The 23,589-nt window shown below is 35.5% G+C and overlaps 1 protein-coding gene across 2 annotated transcripts in view; it reads right to left on the bottom strand.

Moving 5' to 3' along the window:
* The window catches only part of USP9X (ubiquitin specific peptidase 9 X-linked), a 100,897-nt gene that overhangs the window by 16,851 nt on the left and 60,457 nt on the right, over positions 1 to 23,589 (bottom strand). The window contains exons 18-35 of one of the 2 annotated variants that reach the window (XM_084505698.1): positions 21,808 to 22,019; positions 19,898 to 20,138; positions 19,551 to 19,700; positions 19,325 to 19,445; positions 18,762 to 18,892; positions 18,220 to 18,498; positions 17,362 to 17,487; positions 14,686 to 14,811; positions 11,477 to 11,643; positions 8,805 to 8,913; positions 8,090 to 8,236; positions 7,824 to 7,970; positions 6,877 to 7,084; positions 5,012 to 5,232; positions 4,413 to 4,603; positions 3,815 to 3,988; positions 1,392 to 1,533; positions 462 to 1,212 (exon numbers count right to left, since the gene is read on the bottom strand). In XM_084505698.1, coding sequence (XP_084361824.1) covers positions 462 to 1,212; positions 1,392 to 1,533; positions 3,815 to 3,988; positions 4,413 to 4,603; positions 5,012 to 5,232; positions 6,877 to 7,084; positions 7,824 to 7,970; positions 8,090 to 8,236; positions 8,805 to 8,913; positions 11,477 to 11,643; positions 14,686 to 14,811; positions 17,362 to 17,487; positions 18,220 to 18,498; positions 18,762 to 18,892; positions 19,325 to 19,445; positions 19,551 to 19,700; positions 19,898 to 20,138; positions 21,808 to 22,019 — 3,643 coding nt within the window. Of the gene's footprint in view, positions 1 to 461; positions 1,213 to 1,391; positions 1,534 to 3,814; positions 3,989 to 4,412; positions 4,604 to 5,011; positions 5,233 to 6,861; positions 7,085 to 7,823; positions 7,971 to 8,089; positions 8,237 to 8,804; positions 8,914 to 11,476; positions 11,644 to 14,685; positions 14,812 to 17,361; positions 17,488 to 18,219; positions 18,499 to 18,761; positions 18,893 to 19,324; positions 19,446 to 19,550; positions 19,701 to 19,897; positions 20,139 to 21,807; positions 22,020 to 23,589 lie in introns of both variants that reach the window. The other variant, XM_084505697.1, reaches the window with a different exon arrangement.

Raw genomic sequence — 23,589 nt, 5'->3', positions numbered from 1 at the left:
TTTAACAGATTCGAGATTAACATTTTGTCTGGCACGGGTGTTCAAATTTTAATAGGAAACATCAAAACTGCCTTAGCTTCTATAAGGTGTCATTTGAAAACGTAAGCTTTAAGACAGGCATACGTAAACCTTCTGTTACATGTTATTGATGTTTAGAAATCTTTCAGCATCTCACCTGTAAGAACTGTCTTCAGCAGAACCCCTCAAAAACTTAAGTATTTTAATGTAACTTAGTACATAAACTGACCAATGGTTGCCAGGTTATTGAAGTATTTTTTGCTCAATATTCCCACGTGCTATCACTGATGACCAACTCGGCAACAGATGTCTAATTGCAGAAATCCAGAAGGTATTCAAAGCAGAATGTGTAAAATTTTCATTGGCTAGACAAATTCTTGACAACGTAATCAAAGCTCTCCTTGCAAGAAATTAACCCGTAAGTATGGCACTCAAGTACTAACCTGGAGGAGGATTTAAGTAGACACTGTTACACGTGAGCAACTTCTTTATGAACTGGAAATATTCTAGGCTGTACTGCATACGATTGTGCATGAACTGCACGTTCTGCTTCCGGACACTTCGTTCAATGGCTGATGGCATTTTAATCTGATGGGGTTTAGTGGTGATAGCAAGTTCCGAAATGTATTTTATTAGTTCATTGTCTTTGTCTATCGTGTCCATACGTTCATAAAAAAGGATATAAGCATTCCACCACCTCTTCTGGCGTCGGTAGGACATACGCTTCATCATGTGATCAAATACTTCTCCCATGTATTCTCCACCAAAACACTGATTTTTCATTTCTTCATCATCATCCATTTTACACTCTGTCACATCTCCATCATCAAATTTGTACCACCGATTTTTCTCACCATCTCCACCATTCCTCTGGATAATGTAAGAATAATAATGTCCACCACTGGCCTGGCCACTGTGTACAAGTACACCAACAAGCCTGTATTTTGTGCTCCCACAGTGTTCATTTTCTGACTGTTCGTTTTGTATTATTTGATTTTCAGGATTTACATCATCCCCTTCCAATTTAGCTACACCTGCCACTGTGTAAGGCTCCATGTCCAGCTCTCTTGGAAATTCAAAATAGTCGTTGAACTTGATTGCACATTCCCTTTCCCAGTCATAATCAAATCGTTTCAACTGGATCGCAAGAACAGGAGGCAACTTCTTAATCAACAAGCGTTTGACTGTATCAACCTAAAAAAAAACAAAAAAAACCACAAAACATTGGCAATTATCAGCTCTTTAGTTCCCATCCATATGCTTTTATCAACAACTAAATTTGGTAACTTTTTCCTAAACACAAACCATGACTGAACCTAGAACAGCTGTAACCATACATTTGTATACAAGTTTAATATATAAGGAATCATTACCTTTTTGTTGCATTTTTCACAATGATATGCATTTGCACCTTCCAGTAAATCTCCTTTGACATACTGTTCCAAAGAATCAAGAAGGTTTTGGTGATTTCTTATATCTACATTCAGAGTTGTGAAGGATTCCTCACATTCATACCTACCAATGAATAGGCAAATATAAGAGAAAGGCATATTCAACTTATTCATATTCAGATCCATATTCAACTTATTAATAAGGCATATTCTCAATAAGAGAAAACATATTTAACTTACGTTGATGCTGCTACATAGTACCCTACTGCAAATAGGTTATTCAGCATTTGATGTCAACCTCTGGCAAAAGGAGTTAAACAGTAAAAAAGACCCGAACTCTTTTTTAATTGCAGTCTTCCTACAATTACATTATTGTATCTGCACATTGTATTTTTCCATCTGCACTAACAGTAGCTACTATATGAAGACTGCAATTGCTTGCTCGTCTCTAAGTTTGACGAAAAGATTGTGAAAGTTGAATCTTGTAGCACATCTTGTTTTTAAAGCAGCTGAAGTATCATGACAGACTCTCAGCATCCTTGAGCCAGTAGAAGAGAAGTACAGAGAACAAAGTAGAGTACTATAATACAAATCTAGCAATACTTGTTTCAATTGCTGAACTTTGCTGTCAGGAATTAGACTAATAAGCACAAACATCGTATCATACCTGAACACAACAGTTTGAAAAAAATTTTAAACATGCCTTTTAATTTTTCTAACTGAACAAAACTAAATAGCTGTCTTCATAAACACCACTTTGAATACTTACGTCTAACTTTTTGCTGTGTTCTGATACAACCTTTTAACAAACTCAAAACAATGAACCAGAAATGCCTGAGAGACAACCAGTTAAGGCATCTTGGACAAGCATGGATTTGTTTGTTTTTTAAACAGAGAAACAAGCAATGAAAAATTAAAAAGGTCACGTCTATTCAAACATAACTCCACAGGGCCTGTTTCTTTGACAAACAATCAAGCGTACAAAAGTTTTTATAACAGTGAACAAATTAATATTTAAAAACACTTCGACCAAACAAAACAATAATATTCATTCACTGTTAAATAACTCACAATAAAAAAAGAAAACCTGTTAATCTGCCATACTCTACTAGTTAAACTAATCATCAGTTTTCTCCTTCCAAAACTACAATCAGGCTACATTTTTATTAAGAAGTACAGTTGTGCAAATTTAGTAGAGTTCCAAAAAGAAAGGTAGTACATAACAGAGATAGTACATAACATCAGGAAAGAATGGTAACTCAGGCTGCTTCACATCTTTATCTTCTATTTATTAGTCATTACACATAAAATGAAATCCACATTTTTATTTTTATCTTCACAGTATTCAACTTATTTCTAGCCATATATTTTAAACCATGAAACTTACACAATTCCATTTAGAAGTTCTTTTAATTCACACACAAACTCAACTGAAGTTGAAAGATTATCACAACAAAATCAGTTTGTATCAGTGTTCTTCCCTGTTTTTTATTTGCTAATTGAAGGACAAGGCTAAATGGTCAATTTTCACAACAAAGAGAATTTGCAATAGTAATGCATATAGAGATTTATCTTGTGTAAAAGTCACAAATGATCTGAAAAAGGTACTGAACAGTAAGAAGGCCAATTGTTAGCAATGCCAAATTTAACTCAATAATAAAGAAGCCAACTGTTGAAACAACAAATCCATCAGACTGTCTTGAATTTTGCATATGATTCTGATCATCTATCTCTGGAGGATACAGAAGAAAACGTCTAGAGTAAAACATTACAATACCTACAACGCCTGATCGTTTGTCATTGATCACCATCATCAACAAGACAGCAGGCTAGAGATATTCAGTCTGCTCCGTGTTTTTAATACATGCTCTACACGAAGCTGAAATTCCAGTATTCTGTATTCAACTCTTATTAAAAAAAATGCAACAGCAATCAGAAGGGAAACATCACTCTGCTTAACTAAAGCTTACACACAGTACAAATGCAGTTTACTCATTGGAAAAAAACATTCATACTTGGGTCAGCTCTATCTGCACACTACAGAAGATAGAAAAGAGCAACAGCTGCTGGCCATGTCACAGAATTTTATACATTGCATTTGGTCCCTGAGGTGTTTTCACTTTTAATATGAAAAAGCTGTATCTTTTCTTCCCCTAATCAATACACAACGCTTCACATACAAACTGGTTAAGTAGAAGCAGTAATAATTCAGTATTTCAAATCATTTCAAGACCAATTTTAAGGCTGTGGAAAAACAAGGTAATTTCTAGGAGCTTTAGAAAAAAACAAACATCTTGATTCTCCACTCGCTTTTATAAGGTTGTCTGTTTTACAGCATCTTCATTATAGTTTTCATATAAAAACATAAGTTATTTTTCTATAAGAAGGAATCCGAAAACACTTACCGATGTGGGCATCCTTGACAAATCTTCTGATCGGCGAAGGACCCTCCTAAAACTTTACTTAACATTGCTGGATGGCCCAAAGCTTTTAAAGCTTCATCTAAACTGTCCACCAAGGAATTAAAAAATTCTAAAGCATCATGTTGTTCACGCAGATTTACAGGTTCACCCCAAAGTCTGAAAGCAAAAGCATATTCTTGTCACTTTTTATTCTGTTCCTCAACAATTTATTTACAAAGAATCACTTAAGCTACTAATCCTTCCTCCTGACTGAGTAAAACTACTGGTTTGTGAGGTAGTATTATCAACTGTCACTCTGTTCCTGACACTCATTCACTGCCAAGCAGAAAACAGCTTTTGTGTACAAACTTCATACTTAAAGATTAAATATCAAGCCCAAGAACTGATAGAATTAAAATTACCCTGCTGTAAATTTTGGCTTTTTAACAGACTTCTACAGAATAGTGAAAAGGTAGGGTAACAGATACAAAGTTGCAGAAATTCTACTAATTTACACTGTTAACATTTCTTCTACTACAATTTGTTTTGTGTTCTTTCAGTGTTCCAGCAAACAGACATCAATAATGAATTTTCTATTTACCTAAATTGTTTCCAAAACCCTCTTGGTACATAGTACTGTAGCCTGGAAGCTGCTAGGTGTCCAAAAATTACTTGGAGATGCCTCAGAACTCCAATATTATACTCTTTTCTATCTTCTGTTTTACTCAGTGCTGGTTTGTCTTCATATTGATGTGGATAGCCAAACACATCATCTCGTGGGTCAACGTTGCTCTGAAAAGCAGAAAAAAAAGTCTGTGCAATTAACTTTGATATGTAGCTATATTATAGCTGGTTATATCCCTTTTTTATTTTTTATTTTTTATTTTTTAACCATCTAAAGTGTTTCACATACCCACACGAATAAGTAAACAATGTGTTTGTATGCATTAGTGGAGCACTAGTGACAGAAAGAGTGTATGGTGCTTTCAAGTACTCATCTATGAGAAGGAATTCTGCAAACCTTGCTACTTGGATCTCTTCAACTGTCTCTCTGACAGCAAGCCTATTCAAATAAGAAATATCATGCTATTGTCCCCACTGCTAGCAAAGGAAAGCAGTCACTTAGGTTTATTACAAGCTTTTAAAATAAAAAGTATTTTTGATGAAAGATGTTAGCAAGTTGTATGTAATTAAATTTACCTCATTGTCCTGCTTTTCATCCCCAGACATATCATCATCTACATCACTGCCTGTGCCCTCAATTGCAAGAATCCCATTTCTGATGGCTGGAATCATGTACAGCTGCTGAATGACAGAATTCATGTAACAAGTGGCACCAGCGTTTTTTAATCCTACAAATCCCTTTGGTGGTCGAGGCCCTACAGGTGGTAGATATTCCCATTCCGTAAGCGCTTCACAAGCTAAGGAAAAATAGCAGAACGCGATTAGAAAAATTACTTTGTTATAGAAATATTAGACTATCAGTTGCAGTACAGAGGACAGTTGCAAAAAATCACTGTTAGTCTGAATCATGCTGCCATTTAACAAAACAAATATTTCACTAGAACATTAATTGCTAAAATTAACACACTTTTCATACGTTGCAGAACTCTCTTTAATCTTAAGGCTACACCACTTTCTTCTGCTCTGCAACTAAAACAGTGGCTAGACAAAAAAACAGTCTACGTACCAAACGTAAGTCTTCCCCTCTACATTAGCAAATTTCTTAGTTGAAGCATTACAGACTTGTTAGAAGAAAGAAATTAATCTAGAATACATAACCAACTTACAGGTCTTTCATATATCTATAATATTGTTAAATGTTACAATATTTCACTTATGCCTTGCTTTTGGATGGAAAACAGTTTTAAATAATGTTATCTATATGACTTGTAAGAGATTTCTTTGTCTAACTGTTCTGTGATAAGGAATACACTGTTTCCCAATAGAAAAAGGTGAGTAAAAATGGATAGGGTAAGGGGGGAAAAACATATAGCCGCCCTTTTCATTCGTTCATTTGAAATGGAACCAAACAACAAGAGACTGAAAAACTTCACAGGCAACTAACTATTCAAGAGACTCACTGATACCACCAACTTGGCAAGCAGCAATGCTACTGTGAGAGGCAGCGGACAATTCCCACTATGGGATGCTATTTCTCGTTGCTTATAGTTTTGCTAAACTCTGCAAGTTTTAAAATTCTGTGAAATATCAGCCTGTTTTTCCCCTGTTAATATTACAGCCAAAATAGTTTAGTTATCCTATACAGGGTTGCACAAAATATTGTCTTGTTTGTTTGTTTGTTTAAGAAAATCCTTCATATATTTTTTACTGATAAAAAATGTGTTAACCACAAACTTTTTGCTATCCCTGTGAAAATTCACCCATTTTTCATGACTGTAAGCTTTTAAAACACTAACTTGCCTATATTTTTGTACATACTACTTTTGCTATTATCTTTCTCCACTAAGACGGAAAAAGTTCTTTAAGTGTAGAGCTGTGCTGAGGCAAAGCCAAAAATGAGACAAAAATTTTAGAGAAAGGACTATGACAAGCAGGGAATTAGTATGGTACTAAAAAGCAGAACAGAACAGTGCAGCTATATCTGTGTACAAAGATGACAAATTAGGTGAGCAACCAAGACACTGGCATAAAAACGAGGCGGAAAGTATCTGATGAGGTGCTGGGGTTGGTTAGGCAGAGCCTTAAACAATTAGACGTATGTAGCAGACGGACAGAATGAGGTTCTTGGGAACTGGTAGGAACAAAGGGGGATAGGCAGAGATCAGAGTAGGAAGAGTCTCTTCCTAAGAGACAGGGGCTGTAACAGATACACAATCATATAATGCAATCAGTACATTAATGAATAAAGAAGAGTAAATATAGGTTACACTAACAAACTTTTCTAACTTTTGATGGCCTGATTTTGCAACATTAAAAGCAGCTACAAACCACAACATAAAAAAAAATCTAGTTCAGTCGATAATACAAATAAAACTTATACATTTTATATATATAAAAAATAGAAAATAGTTTAAAATATTACATACTAGTGATTGCTGTACCTATGTAATACATTTCAGTCAAGGTGTCTACTATCTGTTTGAGATTTCGGACACATCCAACTGCTAGTGCAACTAGTAGCTCAAAGCCAGCATTAATAGTAGCTGGTGAACTACAGACTGGTATGGCCTGCTCAGCAGGCAATTCTCCATTTCTCATGTATTGTAAATAAACATTGGATGCTGGAAAGATGAAATCATCTATCAACTCCTGAAAAAGACAGAAGAAAATAAATCACTTATTAACATAAAAATACACCCTACTTTGTAACAGATCAGAAGTTATTATATAAATGACTGAGAACTGGAGTACTTAAAAATAAGAGTTAAAATTGAGACCGATAACCTAGTGAGCTTTTACATTTAGAACAGAATAACTCTACTCTGAAGTGGTTCACTAGAACCTCCTTCCCCAAGTTAAGAATAAACCTGTATTATTCTTGATTGGTCTTTTTTTTTTTTTCCCAAATCAGTATTATATAAAGCTCTTTATCCATTACTGCTGGAAAAAACATTGCTGCTGTATTATGTCAGATATATAAAGAAAACATCTGATAGAAGAGATGGTCAGACGTCGTGCATTTGTTCAAATCTGCCAAAACATTAACAGCGCTAGTTAAGAACATGTGGAAAAAAAAATACAGAGGTAATGAAAGAGAGTAGTCCTATACAGGTCTATCCTGCATCTATCTCGCTATCCTTTTGTGATGTTTGATGAGTCTTGGAAGAAGTTTACAATGTCTCACACAATGATTCTGAAGAAAGAGAATCTCAAGTACTCTTAAGAATGAAATATATATTTCATTCATAAGAAAACACTGAACTCCAATAAGAAACCCTCATCAAACAGTTAAATTGGGACCTTCTGTGTTTATAGATCACAAGAAACAAAGCTTCTCTTACTGATTTAGAAGTAACAATCAAGAAACTACACAGGTCAAAAAGCTTACTTTAATGAGATTAGCACCTCCTTTTTCACAACCAATATGGTATTTCTTCTCAGGTGTCTGGAATGCTAGCAACTCTTTTGTTACTCCAAGGTGACCCTCTAAGATAGTTTCTTCAACACCTGTTTCCCCTGTTCTTTTTACTTCATCCTGCCATTTAAGAGAAAGTTAGGATACTGTAAAATACATCTAAGTAAAGCTTAAAACTATACTTCACAGCAAAGCATAAAAAAGCTGATTATTAGACATAAATTGATCCTAAAACTTACCCTAATCCTTTTCAGCCAGTCAATTTCATTATTGAGAAGAACTTCAGCATTAGGTACATTAATATTACTGTTGTAAGCATAGTTCAGAAGATGCCTTAAGAGCGTGAAGTAGTCTCCAGAATGCTTAGCTCTTTCTCTTGCAGTACTCTACGTAAACCAAAAATGAATGATTTGTAATTCATACATGCTTCTGTTTATAGTGCAACACTAACATTTTCTGTAAAACTGACAGTAAATATGAAAGAAAAAAAAAAAAAAGACAATTTTTAACCTTTTAGGAGTTTACAATTGTGTTTAGCTGCTAACAATTTATTTGTTTCTGGACCGTTTAGCACCTCCTTCTATACTTCACTGGGAAGAAACAGGGAAATGAGCAAACATTGAAGAGTGCCACAAGCATGCAGAATTTAAAATCCCTAGCAGGCCCAGTAAAATAAGGCAGTATCTGTACGTATCTCATCTGCTAATGATTTTTGCTTGAAGGTTAACATTCACTGAAGACTGAATATATGAAGTTTATTGTTGAAACTCTTATCAGAAAATGAACACCCCCCTCCATCAAACTGAAACTGATTTTGCTGCTTATCTACAGGTCAAAAGGAGTTTGTATTTTAATGACTTGTTAATAGCAATTTACATTCTTTTGCACGTATTTTGTCTTACTACTTTTACAGAGAATTACATTGTACTTAAGCCTTTACCTCTGGCAACTTACCCCTAGAACAGTAAACAGCAGGGTAATGAAGAAAAGGAGAGGTCTCTGTCCCATGCAACACCTCGTAGCCATTAAAAAGAATTGCTCCTGTGCCATCTGACGAACAGTTCTGAAAATCATTTAATAAAAAAAATTGAATACAATCTATCTAAAAAGAACAGTCAAAAAAAAAGCGTGCTCATCTGTCACACTGCTTAATGCCATTTTCCTAAAACTGCGTGTTAGAAAAGAAGAAAAAAAAGAATACTTTAATTATTCATTGGCTATTCATTTTGTTTCTCCAAGTAATATTTTAGACATGAGTTACTATTACAAAATCTGTTCCACAAGTCAAATGTTTCAAAGTAAAAGAAACTATCACCAACTAACCACTAAACCTGCACATCTACCAGCAAATATTGGATAGCTTAAAAAGCAGTTTGCAACCCTAAATAAGTGTTGACTTACCTTTCTATCTAATCAAGCCTAAGATGTGCCTAAAAGACAAAACAAAACAATCCTCCTAAAAGTACTTTTACCTTTCACTACAGTAGTTTGCTAAGCATCTATAATGAGATCAAAATTTATCATCAGAAGATTAAAGAAAAGAAGACCCCTGAAAATTCAAATGGCTAGCATCAAAATAAACTTTCATTCTAACCAGTTATATTGCAGTGGGGAAGGGATTAAAAAAAAAGATAAAACCTATTATAAGTTTTAAGAATTCAAAATTTTAAGATTGCCTTAGTATCATGTCTTGTAAAACCTATAAACGTAACTGCTTGCATGGGAAGAGAAAAAAATAATATTTTGCTCTATGAAAGTGTCGCAACGTGTAAGAAACTAAATTTTAGTGTCTTTTTGGTGTGCCTGTCACTGTTTTCTGCCCTTTGGGTCACTGTGGAAAGCGCACAGAAGAATCCTATTTCTTCCAGAGCTTTTCTACGTATGGTTAATTGTGCTTCAAAGACATGCAAGAATGACCATGAGGTCAGAGCGAAGTAGTACCTAGGCTAAGACAGTGTCTCTGGTACACACTTCGGAAAGCAAGCAGTAATACTTCCCCAGAATGTTCTCTCAGCTTCTAGCAGCTTGTGATTCAGCAAAAATACCAGAAGTAGGATTTTATAGCCCCCACTGGACAAATTCATGAAAGAACCCCTCAAACCATTTCTGAAGGTTTACATTGCTTAAATGTTACACTCAAGTTTTTACAACTATGAAAGGGAAAGAAACACTGTTCCCTATTTATTCTCTTTGCTACTTCTGATTTTAAAGGTCTCTGTGGTATTCTCCTCCCACCATTTATCTTTTCTCCAATACAAAGTGCCCCAAGCTATTCAGCTGTTCCTCAGATGGAAGTTATTTCAGAGCTTTGATCTTCCTTGTCACCATTCTCTGATCTTTGCAAGTTCTACTGCATTGCTCTGAGTTGCAGAAGGACCATGGGATGGTGGGTGTCAGTTTTGTTCTTAATGATTGGTAACTCTTTATGGGATCTGATTGCTGAGCTGATGTTTTCATAAAGTTTCTCACAGACAAAAATACAACATCCTGCATCACAGGTTGTAATAAAATGTGCTGATAGTGAAAATCCCACAGGCTTTATAACGCTCCACAGTTTCACCTACATGTGCTGAAATTCTGACGCCAGTCACCTGTGAGTACCACAACCTGACTCCATGAAAAATGTATTGAGGGACCTACAACTTGACTAGTTCCACAACGATGCTGCCACCGTGCCACATGACAGCTATGATGTGACAGCTTTATATAAATGTTTGCAAGTCATGTGATGAGTCACAAGTGTTACCGCTCTGATGCGAGAAAACCAAAAGGATTAAATTTAAACTTCCTCCACCTCCTCGAACTGCCAGGACTGTACATAATGGAAAGAAAGTAATTATTGGAAAGTTCTATTGCATCTAAGCCACTTCTGTGTTCTGATGTAGTGAGTGTTCACAGTTTCTGAAAAACTGTAAAGCACCTAATATTTTATTCAAAATAAAAATGAATTATTCAAAAGCTACAAGCAGAACATTGTCAGGCTTGACAATATTCTCCGTAAGAGTACATGGAAGATAGGACTTATAAAAGAGAGCAGTTCAGTTTGAACGGACCTAAAAAAATCATGGAGTCCAACTGCCCGACCACTTCAGGGCTAACCCTAAGTTAAAACTTCGGTCCTTATCGAAATGTCTCTTGAACACCTACAGGTTTGGGGCATCAACCACCTCTCTAGGAAGCCTGTTCCAGTGTTTGACCACCCTCACAGTAAAGAATTTTATCCCAACGTCCACTTTGATCCTCCCTTGATGCAGCTTTGTGCTGTTCTTGAGCATCCTGTCATCAGCTACTAGCGAGAAGAGACCAGCACCTCCCTCCCCTTTTCCCCTCCTCAGGAAGTTGCAGAGAGCAACAAGGTCACCTCTCAGCCTCCTTTTCTCCAGACTAGAAAAACCAAACGTCCTCAGCCTCTCCTCATAGGCCATGCTTTCCAGCTCTTTGTTGCCCTCGTTTGTACATTATCACTTTATGATAGGTACCCAACTTACAGATTTATATTCCTAAACAGTAACTTAGGAAAAATTATTAAAGTCACTTCTCTGTGTTTAGGCACAGAGTTGTTTCTGTGTTTCCAATTTTGAATTGGAAAATGATACTTGTGATCAAAGACAACCATCCAAACTTACTTGCTGTGGCAGTGCAATAGCAAATCAATGATGAACGTCTGCCATGCTTTTTCTTTACTGAGTGCATCCAGTGCTGTTGGAATCAAAGCAAAACATAGGGTCATCACCTCCAACGCTTCACAGCAAACTTGTTCATCTTCCATGTCTGGTTCATTTCCTGCATTTGTCTGTGAAAATAAACATGAGAGCACGATGTAGGATGGCAAAAAATCTGGAGAAATCCAACCAGCTTCCCAATACAAACCCAAACCACGAACTTGTTTACTAAGGGATTATTAATGCCATGTATTTTATGCACTTTACTCAGATGTGATTCAAAGCACTATTCAGGATGTCCTGAACTTCCAGTACTTAGATTCTCAAGTTTGTGTTTGAATCCTCCTTTAACTCAGAAGTTAAATAGGAAGTTTGTAGGCAGAAGTTGCAGCAATTCATTGTTTATTTAATTTTTAAATAAGATGCTTTTCTGCACTACTTAGAATCTGGAGTTGAAAGCTTTGAATGTAGTTACTATTAAAACAGATAAAAGCTGTACTGCTGTGTAAGTCATCAAGAAGTTCAGTTTTACAAAGCTCTGAATCTCACAATTAACTTTACCAACAGCTTCTTAGCATTGCTAGAATTAATTCAGCACTTCACTATTTTGAAGAAACTGAAACCTGGTTCAGCTGTTTCATAACAAAGCTTCTGTGCATAGATTAATCTTTCAATGAGTTGATTTGTGGGCTAGTAACCAATAACTGCTTTATGAATAGAAGAAAGCCCCCTTCTCCACTTAAGTCAAAATTAATTAGCTTGAAGAAGTTCTGAAGAAAATAAATGTGAGTAGGTTTCCATCCTAATTCATCGGTAAACATGGCTACAGGTTAGCAACGTTAACCAGAGGAACAAAGTAAATGCATGTTTTATACGTTGAAGGATTAAGTACGCAGAAAGAAAGGATAACAATACAAAAGACAGGACTAAACATAAGCAGTAGCAGCAGAAGACAAGTATGTCTCAGACCAGCCAGAAACACTGGTTTTAGTTGTGCAATCAGAATATCGGCAAGGTCCCTACCACTACAGTGGGAGGATGTTGCAATTCTGAGATGTCTCAAGACACAAAGGTAAAAGCAGAATGCTTCAACAGGTTCGGAACTGTGCCTGCTTAGCACCGATGCCTTGTTTAGAAAAGGAATTATTTCTGTATGGGTGCAGGAATCGAGTAGCAAGGTACAGTGAATTTTGTACTCAAAGTACTTCTCTATATTCTGACAACAGGAGCTGACTGTCTGTAGAAACAGCACACTTGGAGTAGCACTTCAGAAAGTTATGGGCCTTCTCTAAGCTAATAATGAAATGGCAGTCTGACAGACAGAAAGTTGCATGCAGTCCTTCTCAATTCACTATTAAGAGGACTGCCATTACGTATTTTCTGAGGCAGTAGTCAGAAGAAATTCTGTAAAATCTGTGCTCTCAAAATAAATTATCTTGACTTTAGAGCTGAACTGAATTCACCAGTGAAGTTCAGAATGCTCTTAAATTGCTCGAGAACATTCTTCAGACATTACAGTTGACATAACCAGACCGAAGCGCTGCTTATTCATGATTCCTCAAAGTTCAGCCTGCTTTTTCTTGTGAACTAGCATTTAATTATAAATCTCTCCCCCCTAGACTTAAAGTGCTCTTACGATTTAAGGGTTAAAAAAAATAAATAAATCTAGTTTAGTGGTTGACTTAAGAAACAGAAAGCATTTTTTTTTTCTTTTTTATTTCCATATAAGCATCAAGAATTGATAAAAAAACAACACAAACCAATAACAAAAAAAACACAACAAACAACTCTGAAGTATGACCAGTAACAATGGTATTATGAAACTCTGAAAAGCCTTTCCTGAGATCTATGCACAGTTAAGTTTCATTTAAGACTTCACTTGCTAGAAAATATTTTTACAAAATTTAACTGGAAATTTTTCACAGGAAAAAAACAATAATAAAAAAAGCAAGATACTGAAATCAAGGGAAACCTAATCTATTTCTCTAACGCCTCAACACCTGATTCTAAAATCACACAGTAAATAAGGCACATCTGACACAAGAATGTCCAAAATGTTAACAACAGAAGCAACTGCTACAACACTGTTAGTGAAGGAGGAGCAGTCATGGCTTACCAGAGTATTATTAAGCCTTAATAAGACAATATCCTTCTGCATTACCCTCGAGCAACTTGATCACTGACCCAAGTAGGAAATAAACTTTACAATATTTAAATCTACAATTTAAGGTATACTCGCAACTGTACCATGAGTTGTAATGTAAGTCAGCATGTTGGGAGGATAAGAAGTGTTTAAGTGATTTTATTTACTTAACTTTAATTTTACTTAAGTGATTTATTTACTTTACTTTATTTTATGGTCAGGTGTATTTTCTCTGCTGCTCTACGGCTCTTAGTATACATACCAAATGTTCAGACAGAAGAGCACATCTGGACTGTCATATTAATCATACCACATTTTAAATGCAAGTTATCACCTCAAAATAAAAAGTGTGTATGGAGGGCAACTAGTTTCATGGTCATTCTAGTAACAACAGAAGCAGATGCTATCATACCACTACATAAGCTAAATTGAAAGGTGTTGCATTTTGCTCATGTACACTAACAGATCATCTAAACACAACCACTAGTAACACCAAAAATTAGATCTCTTTATACATTCCTTTCCCTTTTACTCTCAGGAAACTATTAATGAGTAGTAAAATTGATATTATAAGACAAACGAGATGTTGAGGGAACAGGAACAAAAAATTAAATGACTCTCAAAATAGTTTACTATTTCTCATAACTATAAGCAACGTTGGTTAAACACAGCATGTGATAACATCATGAAATATCCCAACTCCAAACTATTTATGTAAACCAGGTGTGAAACCATGGTTTACCTATCTACATAATGAAATGAAAAAAAGATGTAATTAGTATTTACATAGTTTTACCAGTGCTCCAGTGTCAATTTCAGATGAATTAGTTCTTGTTTCTTGTTACAGACTGCATATATGCTTTAAATCAACTTTTGTACAACAGACCTTTCTAATCTGAAGTCTAGAAAAATGAGTGTTGCTTATTTAGGTATAGAACATAAGTGTACTGGAAACACGTCACAGCAATTTACACAGCAGATGCATTTTTGAACCATCACCAGAATCAAGCCACAATGAAAACAGTCTTACCTTTTCATAAATTTTACTGATTTCCTCATTAGAGCTGAACACCAGCTGAACTGACCCACAACCTGATGCCCAGACAATTTTTTGTACTGCTCTAATAACACAGATATCAGGTATGTATTTTGAAGCCTGAAAAAAAAACACACACCAAAAATAAGCAACAAACAGAAATAAGCCAAAGTAAACAAAAACATAAGTAACATAAAAAAGCAGTTGCAGATAATGTTACCATGGATTCTACTTTCTCTAAATAATGAACTTTATAATTTTTTTAATTTTAAACTTTCTATAACATTCTGATTTCTTCCTTAAATATGAAGAACATTTGTACTTGACTTAGTTAATATTTTATTTTTTGTTGATATAATGTAGCATGTATTTTAAATGTATCACAATCTTAAATCATAATGCTACAAATGAATATTTTTGATAAATAACTAACTAGCAGAAGCTACCAATTTAAGTCTAAATTTTGAGAACAGGCTATTGGATACTTCAGCGATGAGTGGAACATTTCATTTTTTGCTTTTTTACTTCAATGCTAAAAATTCCTTGAGTTGAAAACAAAAACAAGCATGCATCTGGAAGGCAATAGACCTGTAACGTAATGTAACAAGTTCAAGTTACTTCAGAATTCGTTCCTTGCTGTGATATTAATTACCACGCTAGCTGACAGGTAGACAAACTAAAGCCTACCAAGTACCTCATTAATATATAAAGTGATTCTTCTGAATTCAAATTATACAGGGTTTAAAATGAATAAGAACACAGATCACACATTTTATAAATGTAAAATTACTCTGGTATTTTAGATGTGGTCTGAGTTAACATCCAGTAGTTTCTACTGATGTACTTAAGTCACAGCACATTTCAACACAATTAATCCCAAAATACTACTGCCATTATTTATAGTTTGCATCAACTCAAGTCCATATTGAAAGTAGAACTGTCAAAAGATTGGGAAATTTTTAAAAACAAATGGTAGGCAGTTTTCAAAAATTTCAAATTTCATTTTTCTAACGGTCAGATTTAATAACGAGACTCTAGAAGCTTAACAAATAAGCCACCCTCATCAGAAGACCTGAGCAGTGTGAATTCTTGCTTTTAAACATTAACAGTAGCTAGAAGAAAATAGGTATTTCACCTGTCACAAGCAAAGAAACTACAGTAGCAGCAATACAAGAAAAAATTGACAAAGAACATTTTCTAATTTAACATCATCATAGTTTAAAAAATCATGAACCGCCAAAACCTTTTTTTTTTTTTTTAAAAAAAAAAAGGTGAGAGATTTCTCTCTCTGCTGTAGTACTCTGCCTGGCCTACAGAAACCATGGCAGATTTTATTTTCTATTTTATTAATTGTGATGTCAGGAGGGAAGAGTCTTTGACCATCAAAAAAGCAAAAGAAAAGGCAAATTAGAACATATGTGAGATCTAGATCTACAGTGGTTCTAATAATTTCGGAAAATTAGAGACAAAAACAGCAACACCGATTAGCCACTTGTAAAAGATATTCAGATTTTGTTGCTTTGATATGCCTGTTGAAAGAAAAAAAAATGCAATTATGTTTTAATTAGAAGTCCTCCAAAATGGACCATTTTAAATGGAGGATCATTTAAAAGGCCCTTATTCATACCTCATCTCAAAAAGATCTTCTTCTGTGGAAGAAAGTTAATTAAATCAGAGTTCAACTGGCTGATTTTACATATAAAATCACCTATATATGCAATACCACCACTAATGGAAGACAGATGGTTCAGTCTTGCAGTCTAGTACATTGTGCTTTTTCAGACAATTCTCTTTGTTCATAAAAGAGTTACTGTCTACTTTTCAGCATTAAGATGACTGCGCTAATAAGACTGCTTTTATTTAGATATCTCAGAAATGCTCTGGAGATAGCTTTGCAGATTCTGTACCGTATCTAACAATTACATTCACTGCTTCCACACTGGAAACAGAGAAATCTCAAATCAAGTTGACAGAGTAAGCTGCAGAAGATCTGATTACAGCTTCACCTTCAGAACTCAGCAGAATTAACTAATATTTTCACTAATATTACTCAACACGAAATCCAAGTATGGTTGGTCACACCATGAAGTACCATACAAATAGAGTACTATATTTGCAAAGCACACTGTTTAACCTTACCCATCTCCACAACTTGTTTTTCCACTTCCATTATTAAAGTGGTTTCAATACATAAAGCTACACTGGTAAGGATTTTTAGACTTATCTTCTAGTATTTAAAACCATGCTTAATATTTAAAATTTCCTCCTGATTTTTGTGTTTCAAGAAGAGAATATTAGAACCCAAAACATAGAAGAAAACATCACAAAAATATTTTTGAAAACAAACCTCAGTGCCACTAGCTTCTTTAAATCTACTGCATTGAGTTTCTAAAGTCCTAATTTATCATCCCATTAAAGAGCTTGTGTGAGACCTAGCTCACTTAAGTCTCTTCATGCTATTAGATTCTAAATTTCATAATTCAATATGGAAATAATTCATGAAATACTTTTAATTAGTTAACAGCTTATTAACCATATAAAAACATTACCTAAAACATTTTATGACATTGAAGGAGGAAATTCCATTTATTACAAAGCTATACACTTAATAAAAAAAATGGTACTTCTGGAAAAAAAAAAAAGGAAAGATACGCAAAGGAATTAACTGACCTCATCAGATATTTGCTGTGCAAGACGTATTGCTACATTTCTTAGCATGCATTCTGAAGTTGGGTTAGGAATGTTTTGTAGGGCATTTTGTAGCACCACTGCCTGGTCATGCGTAGCCTGGTTTACCTGTAAGAAAGTATTTTATTGTTACATGGGGGAAAAAAAAAAGAAAGAAGATATGAAAGTATGAAGTTACTTGGGAGGGTTTACTAATAGTAGCTAAGATCTTGGAAGGAAAAGTTGCTTGGAAGCAACTACTCAGGAAAGAACTTTAAAGAAATAAAAAGGTGGAATACATGAAAGCAACTGTCCAAGAAGGACTGCAGCAAATTTTAAGCTTTGGGCTCTATGCCAGAGGCCTACTATGAGAGAACAGAAATAAATATTGACCTACACCATATTTATTCAGATGTAGAAAAACTAACATGTTGAACAAGCACAAAATCTATTACTTTAGACCGGTAATGGAGGTGATCTGAAAAGGAAGCCACGAGCCCTTCAAAAGACTCAGCAGACCAAAAGAATCCGAGGTCACATCTATGGGATAAATGTACCTCAAAACTGGTAGTTAGTTGCACTGACAATCATGCCAACTTTTGAAAAGCACATATAAAGCCTGGTAGAACTCACACCTGACTTTCTACAGTCACAAAGAAACAGGATTTGTTCTCTCTCTTTTTTTTTTTTTTTTTTTTTTTTTTTATAAGATTTCTCACACAACTTTATCTGACAGTACTGTGAGTTCTTGACATGCAACTTGCTTTAAGAGATTGTCAACAGGGAGTATAGACAGATATCATGTCAGACAATATAAATTCACAATATGTTGCTATTTGCATCAAGGAAGATTCATATTACCGGTGAAATTGTACTTGTGCCTTCCACAACTGGCTGACAAGCTTCTGCCACAGCTCGAACGTGGCCATATCCAATTGCTGTTAGCAGTAACTTGGCTATTTTTAGAGCATTAAGGTAAGCACCCCTCCGAGTTTCCATATCTGCATTTGGCAGGAAGTTATTTCTAGTCAGCATGCTCAGTACAAGAGGCAAACCACCACTTTTCAAGAAGTTGTATTGGAAGTCACTGGCATCTTCTCCCAGAGGCGCACTGGCAGGCATTAACAAGGCATAAACTACCTACAGAACAAAACACAAAGAGTTAACAGGGGTGCACTAGCTCAAATGTGGATGATTAAACATGAGACTATCCTGATATACTTATTAAGCAATGCTTTTACAGTACTGGCCATGCACCAGTTTACTCCAGTAAACTATTAGGTATTGTTCATTACTAAACAGTGTATGATCTTAGATTTCCATAATGTTACAGGAAAGACTGTCAAAAAAAAAAAAAAGTTGAAGATTTTTATTTTTCAAAGAAAAGGCAAAGCACCACAAACCTCTGTTAGATATAGCACTTGTGAGGCAGAAGGACCAAAGAATAGAGAGTCAAGGGATGGACTAAGGCTGCTTTCCCCAAGTTTTGCATGATCTAAACAAATAGCTCTTAGTTTCTCAACCGTAGTGTTATCTGCAATAAAAACACAATTTATAAACATTTTGTAATACTGCTACTTTAGAACAACCACATACCATTCACAGTTACCAATGTGACTGACAGACATCAGACTATAAAGTGTTGTGCATTGTTGATTTCTGTCAGTACAAACGCTATCCTACTAAAGTAGTGCCACAAAATCATTTTAAAATAGAATGCTTCTCTTTATTTTCATGGCACTGTGGGACTGAATCCCAGCATCAATTACAAACTATGTACATTTACATGACAGGCAAGAAGTAACTGATTTGGCAAGTACACTTACAACCCTAATTAGCATAACAGCCATGAATTACAATACCAATAAATTAGCAGGAAGCAGAAAACATTTCCCTGATTACATTTTTTATGTAACAAGTGAGAAATATAGTCACCAAGACAAAACAGGGTGAAATGCAGTTTTACCTGGTGGCATGAGCTTCATAAGAACACGTGCTCCATCTCTAAGAGGTGGCATATTTAGGCTACTGCCCAAGTCTGCAACTTGCCAAAGGAAAGAAATGTATCGAGGATGCAGTGACATGATCTTGAAACAAGCAAATTAAACAGAAAAACACAAAAAATAATTAGTTTTAAGGACAAAGTATAGGGGAAGAAATGTTTTTAAACTATCACGTCAGTACATGCTTACCACTCCAGGCAAACAGCTTTCAACTTCTGGGTTTGGACCATCACTGTAGTGATTGCCATGGTTGCCCGGAGAACCAGTTGAAGAGTCAGAAGAACTATCAGGACTTGAAGGCATATTAGAATTTATCTGTGTGAGCTTAGCTGTAATTAGCTGCAAAACACAATCACAGCTTTATTAAGATTACACAAAAATGAAGGCTCTTTACTAAATAAACATCTGACAAAATGTTAGTGGCATACTACCAGGAGGAATGGATCTGCTTCAAAAGAGTAAGTGATCTCCATACATGGCATTTTTAAGCATTTACAAAAGACAAGCAAAATAAATAATCAACGTGCAACACTTACCGTTTTATCTTTGAGATTCAATTGGCCAATTAATTTTCTATCATCTGCAGGATCCACCAGCTCACCGCCAATGAACAGTTCTACTTTTGTGTGTGCACTGTTGGCTTTAATACGATTGAGAATACAACGTCGTACTTGGCCAATTGTGTCATTTGTGTGAGACCAAATATCCAAATCTTCCACCTGTCGGCCTTGATTTGGAAAACGAACTACCAGTGTGATATGTTTACCACGGAAAGCTCTGAAAATAAACAAACCAGATAAAGTTTCTTTTGCCCTCATGAAATACATTGATTTTTCCTGCTGTTATTTTGTATTTCACCAAATCTTTATATATGGTGATATACTCCAGCATAACATTATTTTGTGAAGGCACCAGCAATCATGCAAACTTAACATATACAGTAAGTTTCAAGAGCTGCACAACTGCCTTAAAACAGTCAACTTTACAGTCAGGTTATAAACACTAACAGAACTGTAAGAAGTCTCTTATAAAGTTTTAGATCATTTCTCTTGCTTGTAATTTTCTGATCAAAAGGAAATAAAGCTCAATCAAACAGGCAACTATGCTTTGCTCTTTTAGTAACATAACAGTTTTAAAATATACTATGAGAAAAAGCCATCAGGTCACCAATGCCTTCTGTAAACGGCTGTTAAAAGTTTTATATTAGAATTCCACTTTTAAAATTGAAAATCAGAACAGAAGTAAAAAAAAAAAAAAAAAAAAAAAAAAAAAAAAAAAGAGGATGAAACACTTTCACACTAGCAGCGACTACACTTTGCCCATTGGCAGGGCACCTCCTACGAAAGATGTGTCTAGATAATCCCAACAAACTAATGCCATACAATGAAAGAAGGTAAAAATCCTTCATAAAAGATTCTTGCTAACAAGACCTGCGAAAAAGTCTAAATAACTAAGTGCCCATATAAACAAGATGCACTTGCAATCAATATATACAATACAAATCCTGTAGGAGCACTACAATTACTACCACACCATGAAGAAACAGAATTTCTTCAGATTTCTTGACAAAGAGGGCATTTAATATAAAAAGGGGGGCAGTAACCCCCAGTCATTACTAAAAAATACATTAACTGCATCATAAATCCATATACTCAGTATATTCCTCATTTATATATTATGATATTCTATCATAAATCCATACTCAGTATATTCCTGATTTCTTTTTGAGAATTTCTTCCCATGTGCAGCAGCTACTAACACTGCAACAGTTAGTTTTCTTCTTTTCTGCCTTCTTGTCTGATTAGTCTGATTTCCTCTCTGATAATTATTTTCTTTATGAAAAAATCTACACAACATCGGATTTAAGTGCTTCCCTTTTCTTTGTACTGAAGAGAAGGAGCAGCTAGAGTTCAAGTTTTTACCCAAGGCTTAACATTGCAAACAGAAGAGTGAAGGTATACAGAAAATAAATGCACTTTGAAGTATCGTTTCTCCTCTTTCCTTTTTTATGGGGAACGTAAAGAATATTTCATTTAGAGATAGTACTACATTTAAGCTTGCCAAGTAATATCAGCATCTCTAAACAAGTCCTGAGGAATAAGACACACACTGGCAACTGGTTTTTAGTAAGGAAGGACTATGAAAAACAAAGAGGGTTTGCCCATGCTAAAGTAAAGAAATGTTATTACTTTTAAGTAACTATTTATTATTCTCAGGTCTCTTGTACCTTTCATGTACAGCAGAATACCTGTTCCTTCAAAAAAAAATAAAAATAAAACTACAGATAGAGAATACAGGGATAAGAGAGATAAAGAGGAAATAGAATTTTGAAATTCCATAAATATAACCTATGAACAGAAATCTTTCACAATAGAAAATCAAGGATGTTAGTAATACTATAGTTAACAGAACTATCAAAATCATCATAGTGCATTTTCCCACATACCTTGACATAGGTAGGATAGTTCTCTCTTCATGGTAATCACTGTCACATTCATTTATATACTCTCTTAAAACAGTCAACACTCTGACCATTCGTATTGCTTCTTGTCTTGCACAATTAATACTGTCTTTATCTCCATCCAACACACATAATGTATCATAGGAGGCTTTGAGACGATCGAAACAGGACTGAATGAAGTCTTCATGAATCACTACCTATTTACATTAAAAAAATGGCGTATTTACAACAAATGCTAAATAACATCATTCAGCTGGATAATCAAATGGTAGAAATAAAAACCCGCTAAGTTGCTCCATAAAGCAGTTTTATTCCGTGTTAGAATAAGCTCGCATAGCAAATGAGCTCTAATTTAGCGTGTACTTCAAAAACCTTGCACAGGTCATCAGTAGCTGTAACTGTAAAGAGCAAACCTGCACTTCAATAGGAAAAATGGAAGTTTGCACAGGGAATACTAAATTGGACTTCCTCTTATTCAGTAACTCAGACTTCACTGAAGAATCCTGAGATGAGAGTCTAGGACAGGCTAACTTTCTTTACACTAAGAGTGAACACAGAGCTAGAGAAAACCAAATTTTTATTTATATATCTCACAGCCTAGTTCCAAATAGCCTATTTTTCTGCATAAATGGACTTTAAGCTACAGTAAGTATAGTGGCAGCTGCAGCACATCTTTTCCTTCTGCCAGATTCTTAGCATCACCTTGTGCCTGACCTAGACTTGCATACAACCTATAGTATCATCATAAAAGGTCTGAAATCTCCAGGTATAAGAAAATGCTTCCACTGCAGACTATATTAAGTTATAGCTATGAGGACCACAAGGATGATAAAAAGTCTGGAGAACCTCTCCTAAGAAGACAGGCTGAGGGAGCTGAGGTTGTTCAGTCCAGAGAAGAGACGGCTCTGGGGAGACTTATAGTATCCTTCCAGTACCTAAAGGGGGGCTACAGGAAAGCTGGGGAGGGACTCTTTGACAGGGGTGTAGTGATAGGACAAGGGGTAATGGCTTTAAACTGAAAGAGGGTAGATTTAGATTAGATAGAAGGAAGAAATTGTTCATGGTGAGGGTGGTGAGGCCCTGGCACAGGCTGCCCAGAGGAGCTGTGGGTGCCCCATCCCTGGAGGTGCTCAAGGCCAGGCTGGATGGGGCTTTGGGCAGCCTGGGCTGGTGGGAGGTGTCCCTGCCCATGGCAGGGGGTTGGAACCAGGTGCTCTTTTAAGGTTCCTTCCAACCTGAGCTGTTCTATGATTCTGTGGCAAGAAACCCAATCCACTAGCCACTTTTCTTGATAGTAACTCAGAATCAGAGGAACTACCAGCACACTGAAGCCCAATACTTGCACGTATGTTAAGCAAATCTAACGCTTCCTGGAAGTGTCAGATGTAACCACTTGCAAAACAGATCTACGCATGCTTACTAAGTCCAGCCACTACAGTAAGATGTAGCTTGCATGGCTGTAAGTGTACCACCTACTGCAGCTATAATCTAGCTACCAAACTGGCAGTTTATAAGTCTATAATTTTTTTTTTTTTTTTGAGAATAACTAAGAGAATGAGAGTCTTAAGAAGTAAAACTGGCAAAATATCAACTGGAGTTTGCCTGGAGACAATATTCCACCCCCAAATTTGAGAAATCCCAAGACTTTACTTCCCCTGACCTTTCAGAAACTCATTATGTTCTCTCTCTGTTCACTGAAATGCATCTCCCTGCAAAAATTAATGTAGGGAGAAAATATCTGATTTGCTAGAGTTCAGCCTGACGATT

This window comes from Aythya ferina (genome assembly GCF_964211825.1).
Source record: "Aythya ferina genome assembly, chromosome: 1".
Classification (NCBI taxonomy): domain Eukaryota; kingdom Metazoa; phylum Chordata; class Aves; order Anseriformes; family Anatidae; genus Aythya; species Aythya ferina.
The sequence above is the reverse complement of the archived record's forward strand: the minus strand, read 5'-3'. Positions and strand labels throughout refer to the sequence as shown.